Source organism: Pollicipes pollicipes, unplaced genomic scaffold (assembly GCF_011947565.3).
Source record: "Pollicipes pollicipes isolate AB1234 unplaced genomic scaffold, Ppol_2.1 Scaffold_4740;HRSCAF=5597_pilon_pilon_pilon, whole genome shotgun sequence".
In the NCBI taxonomy this organism is placed as follows: domain Eukaryota; kingdom Metazoa; phylum Arthropoda; class Thecostraca; order Pollicipedomorpha; family Pollicipedidae; genus Pollicipes; species Pollicipes pollicipes.
In genome coordinates, this window is record NW_023596545.1 from 32,070,712 (window position 1) to 32,090,336 (window position 19,625).

Below are 19,625 nucleotides of genomic sequence, written 5' to 3' on the forward strand. Positions count from 1 at the left end.
TTGGATCGAAAGGTCAAACACGCCAAGGCTAACAGTGCTCTACGGGGAAGCGGCTCGCCGTACAGGGACTATTTCGGGCCCAATGGTCAGCATCAAGCTCGAGCACATGGTACCACAACACATGGAGCCACTACGAAGACGGTGATTCGCAGCGCAGCCGTAACGTAACGTGACACCACGGGCGCCTCGGATACGTGACACACATTCCTGTCACACCAGGACGACACAAGACGACGCCGACAGCAGTGCGGCCTCCTGACACCAGCCGACAATAGATCGAGTCGTTACACCGCTCAGCGATGTGCGTCTCCGCCCCGACAATGTTCACAGCGCGACGATGGCGGCAGAGGAAGAGAAAATGGCTTCTTACTGCGCCACCTACTAATAAATGGGCGGCAATGAAGCCGACCATGACCAGGTCGTACAGGAGGACGAGCATCCTGCCACGGCCAGGTCACCGTCCGTCCATGGTCTCGACGGGTCAGCACGGGTCAGCACGGGTCACCGGCGATCAGCGGTCGCTCCGCTGTGCGCTCGCGCCGGGAGACCGTCACAAAGCCGCGCGCCACAGTGGGCGGCAGCCGTTCTGACCCCGCAAATAGCCCGGCCGTCGGGCCACGCTGCCAGAAATGCCCGCCGACGGCGCCCGCCGTCGGAGGGCGCTTCCGGCACCGCGAGTGTCTGGGGCTCGGTAATGAACCGGCGGACGACGTCCGGGGCTCGGTCCTGAACCGGCAGACGGCGTCCTGGGCTCGGCGCTAAATCGGCACACGGCGTTCGAGGCTCGGTACCGAACTGGCAGACGACGTCCGGGGCTCGGCACTGAACCGAATGACGGCGTCCGGGGCTAAGTAATGAACCGGAAGACGGCTCGGTACTGAACTGGCAAAGTCCAAGGTTCGGTACTGAACCGGCAGACGACGTCCGAAGCCAGGTACTGAACCGACAGACGGCGTCCGGGGCTCGGTACTGAACTGGCAGACGGCGTGTGGGGCTCGATGTTGAACCGGCAGACGGCGTTTGGGGCTCGGTGTTGAACCAGCAGACGGCGTCTGGGGCTAGGGACTGAGCCGGCAGACGGCGACCGGCGCCTTCCTTGAACTTGGTCTCCTGTTTCTTGTCCCTTTCCACCTCTTCTCTCTTTAGGCTGACCATCTCCTTAAACGACGTGGAGGATGCGCTTTTGCTAGCATTCTTCAGCGCCAGGGTCCTCTTGAGAATGAACGATTCGCTTGCCCTCGATCACTTCTGCAGTTGGTGCACCCGTGGGTCAATCCTGCCCACGAATTGCTCCACGTCCGTGTTGTGCACGATCGCATCGTTTGGCATGTTGACCTGCTTCCCAACCGAGATCTCAATGGGGAACGCCTCCTCGTCCAGCCTGTATTCTCGTCTCCATTTCGCCAGGGTGACGCCCAACTCCGACAGGACCGTAATAATCAGAAGCATTCCTCCGGCTCAAGAGCTATTGACACCACGGACTGCTGCACAGCTCGTCTGTAGCTTTCCTTCACAGCGCTGAAGAGGTTCTACGATACATCATGCAAGAACGTCTCATCCAGCAGGATGCAGGAGCCGTCCACGCCGCTGTTCCTCAGGCTCGTGTAAGGTCTTCATCTCTGTGCACATCGCCCCAAGAGCGATCGTGCAAAGAACGGCTAGATGCGTGTCGAGCAGGGCAAACGCCGCACACGCCGAACTCAAGTCCGGCAGATTGGGCAGCGTATCAGTATCACTGGGGCTTTACGACGCACTCAGCTGCTGAGGCTACATGGCGTCAACTGCCTCTCACTCTAGCAGGAAGGGCGGGAATCGCAGGGAATCGAACCCTGTACCTCTGGTTTCCCAGACGTGCAGTGGTTAACGCAGACGCCGTAACCATTACATTACCGGCACCCTGATTGAGCAGCTTCATCACCAGGCCACTGTTGTGCCAAAGGCGATCTACCTGAGCCGAAAGGCCGATGAAAGATCGCGGATTACCGGATGTTTGGGGACAGGCTCAGAGAACTGGTGGAGCGCGACACCGCAAAAACTGCCTGTCTGACAGATAAGGTGGATTCCAGTTGCCTGAATTGTATGCTACCGTGGATATCTCAGACCTTGGTGGATTTAGTCAACCCGGCACCACTTGAGAAATCCCCTGTGCCGCCACTTGGGTAGTTAAAAGAACACTCCTGTTGCTCGGGACCTTATTGTCGCACTCCACATGTTCCAACATCATTCGATATTCTGACTTTTTCATCATTGTAGCACTGTGCTGACACCGGTCATATGCCTGAAAACGACGTCACAGGTCAGTTGACACCCAGCAAAGTTCAAGAAGATTGCTGGAAACTTAATATGTGGTAGACACCAGTTTCGAGGTGGGAGGGGTAATTTCGGAAAACGGGACAATGTTCCTGTAAAAGTTTCTTATTTTGGTCAAGGACGGAGGTTCGCAGATCCATTTTTCGACTTTCGATGGTTGTAGATTTTAACATAAAGGCTACCAACCGGTAGTGCCTGTGGTCTACAAGTGAAACCGCAGATGGAAGTCAGAACTCAATATTGGGGCGACACATGACGTCCAGAACTGACTGCTGATTTCGTATACGGCGTCCAAATGTTCGATACAGAAGCAGCAGATGGCGTCAGGAACTGAGGAGCGAACTAGCAGACGGCGTCCAGGGTTCGACACAGAAACAGCAGAAGGTGCCAGGAACTGACTACCGATCCAGCAGATGGCGTCCAATGTTTGGCACAGAAACAGCAGAAGGCGCCAGGAACTGAGGACCGAGGCGGGAAAGATGTGCCCGCGCTGGTTGACAATATTAAATTACTGTACCACAAAAACGGTCGATTTTGTTCAGCTATATTGAGTGGGTGAGAAAACCCATTAAAATAAGTTTTGCTTGTCTGCTTGCTTGCTTGGTGGAATGGAATTCATGAATTTCTGATGATCATAAAGCAACATGCTGAGCAATTGCTCAATATAATTAATAAGTGATTTAACAGCACATAGGCTGTTAAGAATGCAAGAAATGATAAATTTATGTTTACCACCATACACTACATGTAATAGAATATGTCTGATGCTTAAGGAATCAACTTTCCCAGCAAACACAATTTGGTGCAGGGACAATCTGACAAGGAAGTTTGTGACATGGATGAATGTCCAAGGGAGGAATATAACCTCATATTTACATTTATATGGTGCTTAATATAAATCAGTTATATGGGTCATCACATAGCCCACGCACCGCACCAGGTGGACAGGACTGGTGCCGCACCAACTTCCCGGGCTTCTGGAAGATGCACGTAGCCAGGAACAGCCTCGACATGTCGCCGACCGAGAATCTCTGGGCGATTGCCAAGGAGGAGCTCAGCAAGATGTTGCTGGCCGCTTCAGAGAACACCCTGTTCCAAAACGTGCAAGCGGCGTGGCGGAGCGTCAGTGACAGTACATACACATACACTCTCGACAACCTGATGCCGGAGCGCATGCGACAGTGCATACGACTGCATGGAGATTACATTGACAAGTAAATCATCAGCTGGTCTCAATTATCTTCTCTCTTAGTTAGGACGACGCAACCGCGCATCAACTTCGGGACACACTGTAACTGACAAATGGATGGAAACATGAACAAGTAACCACGTTTAAGCGTAGTTGGTGGCAAGTTATTCAAGTCACATTTTTTAGAGACGCAAAACATTGTGCCTGATAAATGCTTGCGAGGAAAGCAAGAGTACAACACGTCTTGCTCCACCAAAACTTCACTTGTCCGAATCCACGATGACGTTACGTGCCGGCGGCGCGGGGATATCCAACTCTATAGAAGCTACTCGGTACAGAAACAGTCGTGATATCCAATAATCATTCAGTTACTGAATCCGTGAAACCCATCGTAACTTAGGTACATCGTAACTTAGGTGTTCTTAGGTATACTTAGGTGTCTCTGGAGTCACATTCCTCAGCAGTTAGAATTTAGTAATTTTCGCGCCGCTTCAAGGTACTCAAAACGTTCTGGTCGGGAATCAAGGACCACTGCCACAAATTGTCGGAAATCTAAAATGCGTCGGTTGCATTGCATCGGACAGGCTCGCATTATATACCGTCCCTGGGAGGCAGTGGTAAAAGCGTTGCCTTCCGGGTACTCATCATACGTGTGGATTGCACGCGTGGGGCGCGTGCGTTGGGGCTGTTGTGTTGCATAAAAGTCGCGGTCACGCGTTTCGCATCGATCCGCGCGTGGACCGCGCTGCTGGCCGTCCGGCCGTCTTTGCGGCGCTCTCTCCGACCCGTCAGCTGATCCGAGGGCAAGCGCCTCCGGGTGACTGGGGGCCGTGATCCGGGGCACGTCCTGTTACGGGTCGGTCCTGGCGTCTGCTCCTTTGTGTGGCGTGGAGGGGAGGGCCCTGGTCCGAAACATGCATTACATGACTGGCTTATTTCCATGTAAACGATGCACATTTTTAACTTTTTTAACAGGTTTAACGGTATTAATGCCAGAAAGCATGCCACGTCAAAATCTACCAACAACACTTTCTTTGCCGCTTGCTGCCGCACAGACATTGCAAAAATGGTGTCACGCAATGTTGCTTGAGTCAGTATGATTTAGGATCCGTGGACATATTTCTGCTTCCGCTTTTAACCACTCAATTTAAAGCTGGCGACCTACACACTGCAACATTCTACCAGTTTCATCGTGCGTAAGTCAACGATTCAAAATGTGTTGTGCCTGACTTCGGTTTGTATTCAGTGGTCCACTTTAAGTTGTTTTGCCACATCCTCTCCGAAATACTTAGCTCAGAGAGGTGGGAGCACATCAGACTCCGGAAAGAATGAGCGCGCGCAATGTACATAACTATTTACTACTCCTTGGCATGCATGATGCGCAAAGGGAGATGGCCTCCTGATGAAAAAGAAGAATGTTACCATGTTACCGACCTTTCTGAACCACTGCTTGATACAGTATGTCCGGAGAAGAGATAGAGACCATGCAGACAAACTCTTGTGATCAAAATGATACAGCAAATGTGAAAAACTACTCAGTGTATCCAATCAATACAATGTATGCTTTCAATGGTGTGAAATCATACAGCTTACCAAAAACTTAATCATTGCTATGGATGTAGATGCTTGAAGTTGATTCACCACCTGAAATTAAAACAGAGAGTTATTCAGGTCACTGGATGTTATCAGCCACCTACATGTTATTCATCATGTGACTGGCCACTTCTGCGCAAAACATGTCACCATCAGGTGTGTCAGCACATCACCTGGAAACCATCACCTCTCGAGACAGGCCTCACTGATTGGAGGAACAACCTGTGGATCATGCATTTATCTGTATATGGAACTGGACTGGATCTAAAAATATTATGTAACACATGTCAGGCCTGGACTACCAATATCAAATTGTTGGTCAAAACATACTAAAATTGATTTCAAACATGATGGGTTGATGCATTCATTGTGATACACATGTCAACACAAGTTTTGACTGAACTGAACCACAGCTATTAAACAAGGTGCATCCCATTGGTAGTTTTCAAGTTGCCAACTGTTCAAGCATTTTGGGGGTTAAATATTATGTTTATTATCTTCAGCATGCTAGCAGAGAGCTTATAGATGTTAGACAGATGGGTGTGCTAGACAAATACCACCTATCACAGGGTTTTCCATGATGGCATCATTTGCATCAACCCCACAGAAAACAGCCCTAGTTAAACCAATATGTGATATATCATGGTGACCTGTATGAGCCACCCATAAGAAATGCTGGAACAGGACATTTTGCACTGTTCCTCTCTAAGCTTAGCATTTCATTGGAAGGTATCTGGAGGTACAATGCATACTCTGTACAATGCATTCACTATAAGCAATCATGCTGGATACCAATAAACACTTAGCTGAGAGTTTAAAAGGGATCATATTAATGTGACTTAGGATAATGAGATGTCTCTAAAGGATTGCTTTGTAAGTACTGTCTGGTGTACAGTGTCTTAATGTTATCAGTTAAGTAATGCAATATTGCAGCATAAGGTACCATTGTGAACAATGACCTGGTTCTTTGCAGAATGGAGCCAGAGGTGCACAACCAGCCACACAGCTATGAGGCTGTCAAAACAAAAAGACAATGGCATCCTGATTTAAAGGTTACATAACAAAAATTTCAACATCATTGGAAACCACATTTAACCTCACAAATACAGCATTCAGTCCCCTCCTTCTGTTGCGCTTTAGTTATGCTTCATCTCGCCCTCTCCATGTGTAACGTATTATATGGGCAGGCCCCATACACCAGAAGGTACTGCATACAACTGACGAACAACGCATGAACGAACTTGTTGTGGTCTAGGGTGCTACAGTACGGTAATACCCCGCACTTAACAAGAACTCATTCCGTAAAAATCGGCTCCTTTTAAGCCGAAGGCACCGCCGACGCTTCGTATTCACCTACTCCGATGAAAGTAGCGAAACTGAAGAATACCAAGAATCGTGGTGAGACCGTGGTGTACACTTGGACCATGACGCGACATTCTGTTATTGCTATCGAAACATAAGCGCCGTTTCAGAACTCACGTACAGCTACCAAATTTCAGTAAAAGTTTCAACGTGTAGGTAACAGATTACGTAAGTTGTTCGGCGCATCAGCGAGGAACATTATTCACTTAGATAAGAGGTTAAAAAAGACCGTGTAAATTGACTGATGAGTGCATCTATTCTGAACAGCTCCTCTGCTTAAGTCCAACACGTTATGGGTGTACACAAAATGCCGCTTTTGTGTAAATCGATTCAAATCCGAGCAATTTTATACATAGACACTAGTGTAGATACCCTTTGGAGTACATGTACACAGGCAAATTGAACATGCGAGCAAGTTGAATTGGACCTGCGTGGATTTACACAGAGGCTCTTTCTGTGTACATCCAACCGGGAGTGGATTTAAACGAACAAGCTGTTCTGGTAAGATGCAATCATAACCTGTTACACACAGAAGCACCATTATGTGTAATTCAACTCGCAAGAGGATTTAAGCAGAGATGTTCTGCGTTGACGCACTCACGATGTGATATACACGAAAGAATGTTCGGTCTAGATCGTGACGTCGAGGAACTATTTCAACTAGGTAGGGAGTAGCCCAACCAATGACCTGAAATCCCCCTTGCTCAGTAAACTACGAAAGCCCTCCCCCTCCAGTGAAAACTTTGTTTTTCCGACAGTTCACGCCCGATCGGATCTTCGAAATAGTCCAGGGAGGGGGTGGTAGATGCACGCATTATATGTGAGATCAAATATTATAAGGTGAGGCGGCCGTTCTTAAGGGGAAAGAAGAAAACAAAAAATAAGCTAGAGGCCTGTTTTGAAACGTTAGACAAGCCAGATAGGACCTGTCAGACATTTAGACGACGTACAGACGTGTGTGTACCCCCTGTGTTTGTGTACATATATATATATATATATATATATATATATATATATATATATATGTGTGTGTGTATATATGTCTATATAGCCTATATGCTGGCATGGGTATGTACGTTCCAACGTTCTTGCCGTTGCAGACGGGACCGGTCAGTCAGCAAAATGACATTGCATGCTCTATATCTTATTTTTACGTGTATACGTCTCTTAGCTGGAATGTGATCAGTATAGTTGTGGGCCAACATTTGGGCACGGATATTACCAGCAGGTGCCTTTCATGCCTGCGACAGTTCTGCTGGATTTTATTCTGATCGGTTCAATTTCAGGAACAGTTGCGGCCGTAAGTCAGATAAGACAGACCGCGTAAAAATGCTGCGAGTCCCGCAGGCAGGTCAGTGCAAAATGTATAGCTTCGCACATGGCGAACGTGACATCCCGCTAGTGACATCCGATTGTAAGTGGAATCTATCATAGAACCGTGGGGTCTGTCGGCTTTGGGTTAAGATGCTTGCGTTGACGACGAACGCCCTGGGGAAATCTTGGAGGCATGATTTGTCCCTTGGTTCTTTCCGTGACATGACATTTTATGGACCTAGGACGCAGCTGATCACTCTTAGTGCACTCATTCAACACTTGCTGCTGCGGTTTTTCCGAGTGAAGGACAGGGTGGTGCGGGGCAGATAATGGGAACAGCTTCACATGTGTCCCCTTCTTCGTTTTCACCGCCCGTGCTTACTTTCTTTGGTTGCCGTTAGATGTGATATCGGGCAATCTTTTTACAGCGCAGCTTATCACGACGGTCTGAACAAAGCATTGCCCAACCCAGTCTATATCACTCAACACCCATCCTATCATCACCGAACACGGACAATACGCAATATTTTTAAAGCCGATGATTTGTCACTGGGACTAAACCACGTACCTATCTATCTATAAACCATATATATATATATATATATATATATATATATATATATATATATATATATATATATACCTATATCTATATCTATATCTATATCTATATCTATATCTATATATACATAAACCACGTACTTACCACGTACGTACTCACCACGTATCGATAATTAACTCATGTATTATTGAAAAAATACATAGCATTATCATGCACAGACAGTGTATTGTCGTTTGGATCTTTTTAGACACGGACATGCACCCAACTGTAGCCGGATAATTTCCTTACCCACCAACACACCGGTGGCATAAGACACCGCAGTCGTGCCATCTATATTTTTACGATGGATCAAAATGTGCAGTTTAACTTTACACGTCCCAAGCAGGGCGCACATCTAAAAACTGAAAAATGTTCATTTAAAACCGGGTCCTGTGCCGCAAATGTGTAAGATGTCTTTAAGTGCTGTGAAATAGCATTGCACGTTCTCGATCTAATTTTTACGTTTCCACCTGAAATGGTTGACTGTCAGTAGTTAGTTAAGTACCTAGTGGTACATGCCATATATTTGGTGAACGTATATATTTGGCCATATATTTGGAGATGTATCCCTCAGCTTATATGTGCGAACGTCCTGTCTCTGTGCACAATGATTTACGCGCGTGCCTCCAGCGGTTCATGAGGCCGAAGTCGTATCTCCGCCGCCGAGTCCGCGGCGGCAAAAGCAAACGCGTTAACTCAACACTTGCTGCGTGCATGGCCACCGAACGTCTTTGGTGCACTTTCAAAACTATGCAGTGCGGACCGGTGACACTGGAATGCATACTTGACTGGTTCCGTAATAACACGCAGCATTAAACGACCCCGTTTTTGATCATGCGGCGTGCAAAAAGCCCCTGTAAAGCTCAAACGATGGCCTTCTGCTCCGCTGTCGGTCCGTTATCAACGCGCCTTCTTTTACAAGCCGGAAATTCCAACCCTTTCATGTTGTTCACACCTGTATTGCTTTCTGTCTATCTTACCAATGCTACAATGCTTCTAAATTACTCAGTTCCAGCCTTATCCACAATGCACAGTTTGACATATATCCACTGCTACGACATGCACAAATGTGCCGATGAGTACATCACAATGAAATGTACGTATCAACGAGTGACGCTCATGGATGCAAATGTGACATGTCGCCAATGGATTCGTCCATTTCCACACTACAATACCATACACCACTGAGGACCTGAATTGTCCTGAGAGGGCAGTCATCTCTTCTTTTTCATGTTTTTTTTTATTTTATATTATATTGATTATAGCATGTATATTATATCATATATCCTGTATCATACATATTTATATTAGGATTTTTATGTTACTTCTCAAGCAGCTACAAAGACGGGCCAGTGATTTACAGTAGTCGGGGCCTTCGTATCTGTCAGTGGCCCACCGTGTGTAATGGGGGTACTGTATTCGCCAGCTGACCTGAGCCGACCAAGGGCAGTGTTCGATGAGGTCCGAAGAGGGGCTCGGGCGGCTCACCGGAACCGGCGATCAAGGGCCCAGTTGGAGGGCATAAGGGCCCGAAGGGTTGGCTGAAAGGCACATGAAAAATCGCGTTCGGTAGGGTCATGACCTAAAATATCAGTCGGAGGGCCTTATGTACCGTTTGAGGAACCCCTGAGACAACATGGTGTCTGAGTTGACTTGAGACCGCCAACACCGAACAGTTGGCTCTCTGTCGTGCTGTGCCGCTATTCGTACCATTCAAAGGCTAGACTGGGTGACTTTTTACGAATTTGAGGCTGTCCTCTGATAACTCAGACAGATTAACAGTTACATGTCAGATCCAGACAGAGACAGAGACGGAATAACAGTTGCAGACACATGAAGAAGAGATTCAACCTTTACCCTTTCAGTCCCACCACCAGATTCCAGCACCACTTCGCGGTCCTGTAAAGACTGATCCGTTTTTATCATGAATCTAAAAATCCCACAGGTGAAATATACTTTCAGGCTGGCTTCTGAATATACAATCTGATGTCCAGCATTCAAAGGTCCTTCTTTCACCTGAGTCATTAGTTTTGCCCACTCGGTGGCCGAGGCTCAGTGTGAGCTGTGGGTCCGATGTTGCGCGGCTCAAGGGGACTGCAACGTCTGGCGTCTAGTTTTTTGTTCTTCTTAGACTTGCGAGCGCATCTGCTCAAAACTATGTTACCACATTTATATCCCAAATCGATTCTTACTGAATGTTGATTAGTCCCAGACAAAGATGGCTTGGCCATGTTAATACAAATTGATGATCTATTTTGACCTGCAACCTACATTCGTGAAATCCTTAATATATCTGTAGAGCCCAGACAGAAATTATGACACAGCTTCGAAGTTGCCTCGGCCTGGGAAAAGTGCACTACACCATTGTGAAATGAAGAGCGCCGGCGATTTAATGCATGCAGCTGTTCAACGTATGATTCGTTCAGTTTATTGACTGAATTTCCGGCGGAATGGATCTCACGTTAGCTTCCGGATTTTATCCCAGTTATAGAAGGTGGAAATAAGAGAATAGCAAAGGAAAACGAACCCTCAATAACAAGTGCGTCCTATCCGGCGATTTTCTTTTCCTGACGGGGGCTTTCACTATCAGGAAGTCCTTTGTTAACCGTACCCCCTTTGCCAAGGCTCTGGCTGTGCAACCGGGCATCGGTTCTAGTTATGACGGAAATAAGACTGGAAATCGAATAACACTGGAATCGACCATGTGAATGTAAGGAACAAAAGTATGAAGCCTCGGACCAACATGCAAGAGGAAATATGCAAGCAAGGGTCACAACTCGCGCACGTAGCGGCATCCCAGTTCTGCGTACATGCAGGGCCTTACTATCTATAGGCAAGTTGAGGCAATACAACTAAGTCTGCCTGTTCGCTACGGTGGCAATTCCACACGGGCAATTTGACAGCAACTCTGACGCCATCTGAACGTTCCATTACGCAATCAAACGGTGCCATACTGAGCAAGATATTCAGCAAGCAGTGAAATTATAATGTTTAGAGCAGTCTTTTGCACTTAAATAGACCAATAGTTTTAAGTGAGCCTTTTCGGTCACTTCTGATGCATGCCCCAACATCTTTAAATATGGAAGTTAGAGCAATCCATTTAAAGTTACTGATGTGCTTGCATCAACCAGGAAGAAAAAGAACATATTCCGTTGACGTCATCCATGATGCCTTAGATTTTGCACGTTTTGGTGCTTAAGTGGACTGGACGACAAAAATTTTACGTGACGTCACAGAGTATCTTTCTCGCACGTGCTGAATCTTGCATATGAGCTGATCTAAGTGAGACAGAAATAGCGCATCAGATTCAGTTTTAAGAAGTCGGTTTGCGTACCGGAAGGCGGAACGACCACGAATGATATGATAAAAAGGTGTTTCACACTTTACAAACAGCATGCTTCGCAGTTTGCGTCGTTAAGGGTACGCACGGTACGCATAGTACCTCCAAGCGAAAACCTTTGTGTTGGTGTGCGCAGAGTTATCTTCACAACAGGTACCGAGATGTTGACAGAAAGCGCATACGGTGAACACGTCCAGCGCAGGTATACGGACGATACGTATTATACAACATTCGTGGAATGCTACAAATGCACCTTACGTCTTCCAAATAATTTGCGACATCACTGGGAAATCAAACATGTAGGTAAATTCAGTGTCTTAACCTAACCTGAGCAGTCTTCAGGTGATCACTAGGCATGACTGACTATTTTTGAATGTGAGATGGTTCATCCCTGTTCTCTGATTTTTGATGGTGTTTTGAGGTTTAATAAGGAGAATTTAAATTGAATGAGTGCTTGTAGAATTATATATTTTATTTAACTGTACTGTAGTCTCATAAACACATCTGTCTGCAATTATTTGGTCACAGGTTCTGATGGTCATCATGTGGTAGTTACAGAACCATCAGAAATGGCATTTACCAGTTGCATCCTGAAAAATGTAGACAGTGGTCAAAGTGTGAAGCTGTGTGCAGGGAAGCAGTTTGTGGGAAGGTCACGAGAAACAAAAATTCAAGATACTCGATGCTCTAAGAAGCAAGGCAAGTAAGATATTTGCATGCTACCTTGCATTGTTCCAGAACAACAAATAACTGAGGTATCATTAAGATGTGCCTTGAGATATGACAGCTTTGTTTTTCATGTGCATAATGATGCATTGCTGATATGGTGCATTTTGTTATGATTACTTCCTCTGCCCAACCCCAAATAATATTGTTTTGGGATTAGTGGCTATCTTTCTGGTAGAATGATCTCATTTAGAGCCCCACCAAGGTTGTGTCATTAATGGATGACCAAAAGTTAGTGATGGAAAGCACTAGCATGATGGCGTGCAGAAATATGTGCATACTGTTATTTTATAGAGAATTGCTTATTTTACACTTATACCTTAGCATTTTATTACATGTGAAGTGCCTGCACCAGCAAGCCTGCGAGCTGCTGACACTTCCACCTTTGCCTGCAGTCGAATGTGATGTGGACCTGGATGTCGGCTCCATCGCACTGCGGGTGCTCGGTGCCAACCCGTCAGCTGCCGGTGGGCTGGAGCTGACTGCCGGCCAGACAGCCACCCTCCGACATGGTGACAGTCTGCAGCTGCTGAGCGGCCGACACGAGTTTGTCGTGCAGTTCAGCCCGACGCCAGGCCGAGGCCAGTCGGAGGCTGGCAAGCGCAAGGAGTGTGAAGATGGGACCTCCGGAGAGAAGGACGGGTCCTCTCTAAAGCGGCCGCGCTCCGAGGCTACAGCAGAGGAGTCCTTTGAACCTAACATGATGGAGACCAAGGAGGAGGAGTGGACGTCGGCGGAAAACGATGGAATTCTCTTATTTATCACTAAAGGAGTGAAGCCGGCTGCCAGAGTAAGTCTCGCCATAGTAATGTGGTGTAAACTTGGTACTACACCATGCTTAGCATCTATTCGTCGGACTCACACTAGGTTCTTATGCATGTCGCTGCCCAAACTGGGCACATAGACACTGTGCCACTTCTGTCCATCCATTTTCATTGCGGCCTGTACATGCTCGGTTTTTATTTTCTAGATCGCCGCATTCGATATCGATGGTACTATTATCACTACAAAGTCTGGAAGAACTTTCGCGAAAGATCGAGACGACTGGCAAATTCTGTGCTCGGAGGTTCCAGGAAAGCTTAAGGAACTCGTCCATCGTGGCTTCAAGATCGTGTTTATCACGAATCAGGTAACGTACACTGCAAGTTCATCTCCATTATTTCACTTGCCAGTCCTCCTATCATTTGTGTGGGCTCCTTCAGGTTCTAATGACACAGGCCAACCACTTTGTCTAGTCAGCGATTCAGATTTTACCGGCCACCTGTGGCGTAGAAACTTCTGTGTTCTACATCGGTGTGCTGTCTGTTGTGTGCTAACCTCAGATAATAACATCTGTCCCGTCTGCCTCCGCGTCATTCTGTGCGCCTTATCAAATTTCATTAACGTTGTGAAGAGCTGTGGTGTTACAGATGGGCATCAGCAAGAACAAGCTGCAGCCGGAGGACCTGCGCGTGAAGCTGCGCAACATCACGGCCCGGCTGGGCGTGCCCGTCCAGTGTCTCATCTCGCCTGGCGACCGCTGGTTCCGCAAACCCCGGCCCGGCATGTGGGAGTACCTGACCACAAAGGTCCGCCTCCAGCAACAACCGCTGTCGCTGCTGTTGTCGTTACTCTCGGTCACCACTCGCGTTTCATTGCGGCTAAAGCACGGCTGCATAACATACATATGTCTGTCGTTGGCCTTTCACGTGGTGCATTTCTCAATATTGTGTCATGCAGTCGCCCTCGTAAGGGCACCTCTCGTGCTCCTCCCGTGTCACCACCCTTGCGTGGTACAGCCCTGTCCAGCTGTCGTTCATCTACTAACGTGGTGTGTTGCCTTCTGTCCTGCTATGCGGTCACTCTGACCCGGGCATTCCCCGTCCCCACCGGATGCCTAAGGTGATGCTCCATTCAGGCTCACCATGTTTTGTCCGCTAAATTGTAAAAATCTTATGTAAAGGTCGAGTGAGCTTGCACCAAGACGAAGTGTGTTCTTTAACGCCCCTTTTCACCACAGCGATACCAGCGATTTACCACAGTGCTGCGTCGCAGGGTAACGGCTCGTGCAAGGTCGACATGTCGGAGAGCTTCTATTGCGGAGACGCTGCTGGCCGTCTGGAGGGCTGGCAACCCAAGAGGAAGAAGGACTTCTCCTGCTCTGATCGGCTGTTTGCGCTGAACATCGGCCTCCGCTTCTGCACGCCCGAGGAGCTGTTTCTGGGTGAGCTGGAGGCGTGGGTAGCGTGTGTTGCATCGTACTGTACGAAAATTGTCTGCTTCAATGAAAAAATTGGTATGTAAAATGCATTAAACATAATATGTTCCGACTCGTTCCGACCCGGCCCGATCCGGTCTGACCACGACCGTGACGCCGACCCCGACCCCGACCCCGACCCCGACCCCGACCCCGACCCCGACCCCGACCCCGACCCCGACCCCGACCCCGACCCCACCCCGACCCCGACCCCGACCCCGACCCCGACCCCGACCCCGACCCCGACCCCGACCCCGACCCCGACCCCGACCCTGAACCGAACCGAACCGAACCGAACCGAACCGAACCGAACCGAGCCGAGCCGAACCGAACCGAATCGGACCAACGGAACGACCCGATCCGACCCGACCAGACCAGACCAGACCAGACCAGACCCGAACCGGGTGTCACGCCTCGGTCGTCATGCCGACAATACGCTAGTATCTGCCACCGCTGCTTGCAGGCTTATGCAGTTTTCAGTAACAAGAAGTGCAATTTTTGAAGTGTTCGTCATCTGCATGCACTGTGCAGGATTTTCCCACATCACGTCAACAGCATCGCAGTGCTATGTGCCCGGGAGATTGGTGCGTGGTTGACTGCCCGTGCCGCCCATGATGCGTGTGGCGGCTGCGCAGGACGTCCGGCCACGCCCAAATACCAGCTGCCTGCGTTCGACCCGCGAGCCGCCGTCGACGAAGGAAAGCGGATGGCTCCAGAGACCGCTGCCAGGGCGGAACAAGAGGTGAGGCGCTGCTGTTGAGGACAGAACCGGGGGCCAGCCACCGCCGGCCGCTTCGCCTCCTCTGTCATCGCTTGGCCCGAGCTTCGAGCATTGGTTGGCGATGAGTGGACAGCGGTGTGTGAAGTGGCAGCTGCAGTCTGCGTGGCGTGACGCCACATCGCCCGGCGCGTTGTGACGTCGCCGGTGTGACGTCACGCTGTCTGAGGGTGACGCGGTGCGGCGTCACCGGGTGTGCCGCGTCAGGATCCCGAACGGAGTGTCGAGCGCTGTCCGTCGGTCCGTGCGCGGCTCTGCTGTCCTGTGCGCGACGGTGGGTCCAGTTAGCCAGGACCTGCTCCTGTTACCATTTGGCCCTCCCAGCCCGCTGGGTCGATAATGCCCAGGTCAGCCCCGTCTGCCATCGGCTCGCGCACCGGCCCCTCGCGGCCGACCTCTGGGCGCACCGCGGCGCTGCTGTGGCACCCGCCAGTGCCGGCGGTTCGCCTCAGGTCACGTGACCGGCAGGTGGTCGTGCTGGTGGGGCCGCCCGGTTCTGGCAAGAGTCACGTGACCCGGCGTCAGCTGGTGCCGGCTGGCTACGTGCCGGCCAACAGAGACACGCTCAAGTCCTGGCAGAAGTGCGTCCAAGTGGTGGAGCAGGCTGTCAAGGTAGGGACAGAGAGATGCTCGGGTGGGCGCCCCGGCTCGGCGCTCGCGCTGGTGTCTCAGCCAGAGGGGCTCCACGCTGCTGGGGGGCTACAACCGACCGCCCCTGTCGGGGTCGTACGCACGGTGGTGTTCCAGCCGGTATGTGCAGCCCTGGTTTGGAGGTTTGGTGCTAGTCGTTTCATCTTTTGGGACCAGCTGGCCTGAGGTTTACACATGAATGTTTTGATTCCTCAGACGCTCCTGTTCATTCAGCTCGGACGTGACGGACATGCTTTCTACAGAGGCCTTGCCATGATTGGCCCGAAGGCTCCAAGACCAAACGGTTGGCAGGTGCTGTAGCTTATGGGGGCGACGAGCCTCTCAGCGCCGAGCCGGTCGCCCGCATCGGAGGCCGAGCTCGTAGAGTATCGCTGATCGTGTCTGCCTGTCGGTCGCCCGTGTCGGAGGCAGAGCCTGGAGAGTCCCGGTGATCGTGTCTGTCTGTCGGTCGCCCGTGTCGGAGGCCGAGCCCGTAGAGTCCTGGTGACCGTGTCTGTCTGTCTGTCTGTCTGTCACCCGTGTCAGAGGCCGAGCCCGTGGAGCCTCGCTGACCGTGTCTGTCTGTCTGTCACCCGCCTCGGAGGCCGAGCCCAGAGAGTCCCGGTGACCGTGTCTGTCTGTGTGTCACCCGTGACGGGGGCCGAGCCCGGAGAGTCCCGCTGACCGTGTCTGTCTGTCGGTCGGCCGGCAGGAGGGCAAGAGCGCTGCCGTCGACAACACGAACGGCGACCGGGAGAGTCGGCAGCGGTACGTGGCGCTGGGCCGGCGCCTGGGCGTACCGGTCCGATGCCTGCTGATGGCCACCTCGCTGGCCCAGGCCAAGCACAACAACAAGGTAGTGACGTCGGGCCGCCCACTCGCAGCGCGATGTTATCTAACGGCGGCACGCGACATGAGTTTGCAAAGCGCGTGTTGTGTGGACGGCTTGGTGTCGTAGCTCTGGCCTCCATGCCGGGAGTCGTCACAGCCGGTTTGTACGTGGCCCGGGATTTGTGAACGTGCTGGGCTCTTGCGAGGTTAAGTGTGTTCTCGTCTCTCGCCCGAAATAGCGCCCTGACCCGACTTGTGTACCGGCCTGACCTGACCTTTGTACTGGCCTGACCTGACTTGTGTACCAGCCTGACCTGACCTGTGTTCTGGCCTGACCTGTGTACCGGCCTGACCTCTTCTGTGTCCTGGCCTGACCTGACCTGTGTACTGGCCTGACCTAGCCTGTGTACCAGCCTGACCTGACCTGCATACAGGCCTGACCTGACCTGCATTCAGGCCTGACCTGACCTGCATTCAGGCCTGACCTGACCTGTGTACTGGCCTGACCGTAGCTTGGCGTCGGACCGTTTCAGTTTCGCGAACTGACTGATCCCAGTCACCAGCACGTCACCGAAATGGTCTTCAACATGTTCAAGTAAGGCTCTGCATGTGCATTACGCCTTGATGAACGCCTTGATGTCAAAAACGACTATCAGATGTGTAGGCCCTCACCGTGCGGCCTGCTTAGATAGAAGTCCACGAGCAGACTAGGCGCAAAAAGATCGGGAACCCGAGAACGACAGAAAAGCGACGGCGATATGGGGACACTGATGCGTCTTTTTGCAGCTGGAATGGTCGGCTTGCAATTGGCCGTCATCAGGATATTACATACACAATGAGAAAGCAAGGCTATATTTAACAAACGTCGCTAGGTTACACGCATACATGGTTCAGACATCATGGTCTTGACTCGCACAACTGATCAAGCGAGCACAGCACTTACCTGGACGCGGAGCACGAAACAATGCATCAAGAGACCTCCGATTTGGACTTCGTATAGGCTAGGAGAGGTCGCTGAACTAAATTTCCCTCATGAACCCGCTATGTATGACGCTATATGATCATTGTATTGTATGATTGCTTCTGATGATCTTATGATGATGGTCTGACTGGCTCTTGGACCGGCCAAATGTTATACTTAGTAGCTCTGGGCGGCATTCAGAAGCGCGGCCGAACAACATCCTGCGTAAGTGAAGAAGAGGTCGGGACGCGTGTCACCCAGACACGATTGTCCACGCTCGTTCGGATGTCGCAGGTCCCGATACGAGGAGCCCACCGAGGACGAGGGCTTCTCGGAGGTGACCAGGCTCGCGTGCGTGCCGACGTTTGACGACCGGGAGCGGGAGCGGCTCTACCGGTTCTACCTGACCGAGAAGTGAGCGCCGGACGTCACACTGCTCGTCCCCGCCGGCTCTACCCGACCGGGAACGGGAGCGGCTCTACCGATTCTACCTGACCGAGAAGTGAGCGCCGAACTTCACACTGCTCGTCCCCGCCGGCTCTACCCGGCCGGGAACGGGAGCGGCTCTACCGGTTCTACCTGACCGAGAAGTGAGCGCTGGACATCACACTGCTTGTCCCCGCCGGCTCTACCCGACCGGGAACGGGAGCGGCTCTACCGGTTCTACCCGACCGAGAAGTGCCGCGGCGTGTCGGTCGCCCTGCGCCGCTCCCGTCTGCCGCACTGGGCTGAGCTGCTGCCCTGCTGCGGCTGGGGCCGCTGCCGGCCGGTAAGGACGCTGACAGCTGGGAAGGGGCCTGCTCCAGCCCCGGTGCCATGCATACGCGAATGCGGCGGCGCCGGCGGCGTGCGCCAATGACGTCACTGGACGCCCGCCGATGACGTTACTGGACGCCCGCCGATGGCGTCTGGACGCCTGCCGATGACGTCTGGACGCCTACCGATGACGTCTGGACGCCTACCGATGATGTCCGGACGCCTACCGATGACGTCTGGACGCCTACCGATGACGTCTGGACGCCTACCGATGACGTCTGGACGCCTACCGATGATGTCCGGACGCCTAACGATGGCGTCCGGACGCCTGCCGATGACGTCTGGACGCCTACCGATGACGTCTGGACGCCTGCTGATGACGTTTGGACGTCAGCCGATGGCGTCACTGAACGCCTGCCAATGACGGCACTGAACGCCCGCCTATGACGTCACAGATGACATACGTGTCATGATTGGTGGATCAGTCTGATTTATTTTGTTCGATCGCGCCGGAGCGGTCCTGTTTTAAACTTAGCCGCGGTCTGACTTGTTTTTTTCGGCTTGTGTCGTGCCTGGTTGTGATGCAGGTGATTCAACCCAAACTTTGCTGTTGTCTGTTGACATCGTTTGGCGCCGTGCGACTGTGATCGTGGATGAGCTCTTCATATGTTATAAAAAACGGTGCCGCGTCCAGCGCCTATTTGAGAACAAATATGCCAATAAAACGTGCATAGAAACGCCTCTACCAGCGCAGTTTGCCAGCGCGGGTTTGATTGGTTCACGGATCGACAGCCAGAGTCTGGCTGGACTGCACGTGGTTTGGCTGGTCAGGGGTGCTGCCCGCAGTACGCTCGGGTCCAGTCTCGGGGGAGGGACAGGCCCTGTCCCAGCAGGTTGGAGGGGCTGATCTCAGTCCCGACTGGCTGGAGCTGCTGATCTCAGTCCCGACTGGCTGGAGTGGGTGACCTCAGTCCCGACTGGCTGGAGCTGCTGACCTC

General features: G+C 51.1%; 1 protein-coding gene and 1 long non-coding RNA gene across 2 annotated transcripts; both read left to right on the forward strand.

The window, feature by feature from the left end:
* Nucleotides 1-11,708: 11,708 nt before the first annotated feature.
* Nucleotides 11,709-17,394, forward strand: LOC119098215 (bifunctional polynucleotide phosphatase/kinase). The gene is made up of 10 exons (XM_037221141.1): nt 11,709-11,862; nt 12,262-12,408; nt 12,831-13,225; nt 13,406-13,564; nt 13,845-14,003; nt 14,470-14,638; nt 15,307-15,413; nt 15,918-16,061; nt 16,792-16,935; nt 17,389-17,394. The coding sequence occupies exons 1-10, from the start codon at nt 11,730-11,732 to the stop codon at nt 17,392-17,394; spliced, it is 1,563 nt and encodes a 520-aa protein (XP_037077036.1). The 5' UTR covers nt 11,709-11,729.
* Nucleotides 17,395-17,452: 58 nt separating this feature from the next.
* Nucleotides 17,453-19,372, forward strand: LOC119099449 (uncharacterized). Its single transcript, XR_005094373.1, has 2 exons — nt 17,453-17,505; nt 18,166-19,372. It is a non-coding gene; the product is annotated as an uncharacterized LOC119099449 (long non-coding RNA).
* Nucleotides 19,373-19,625: the final 253 nt, after the last annotated feature.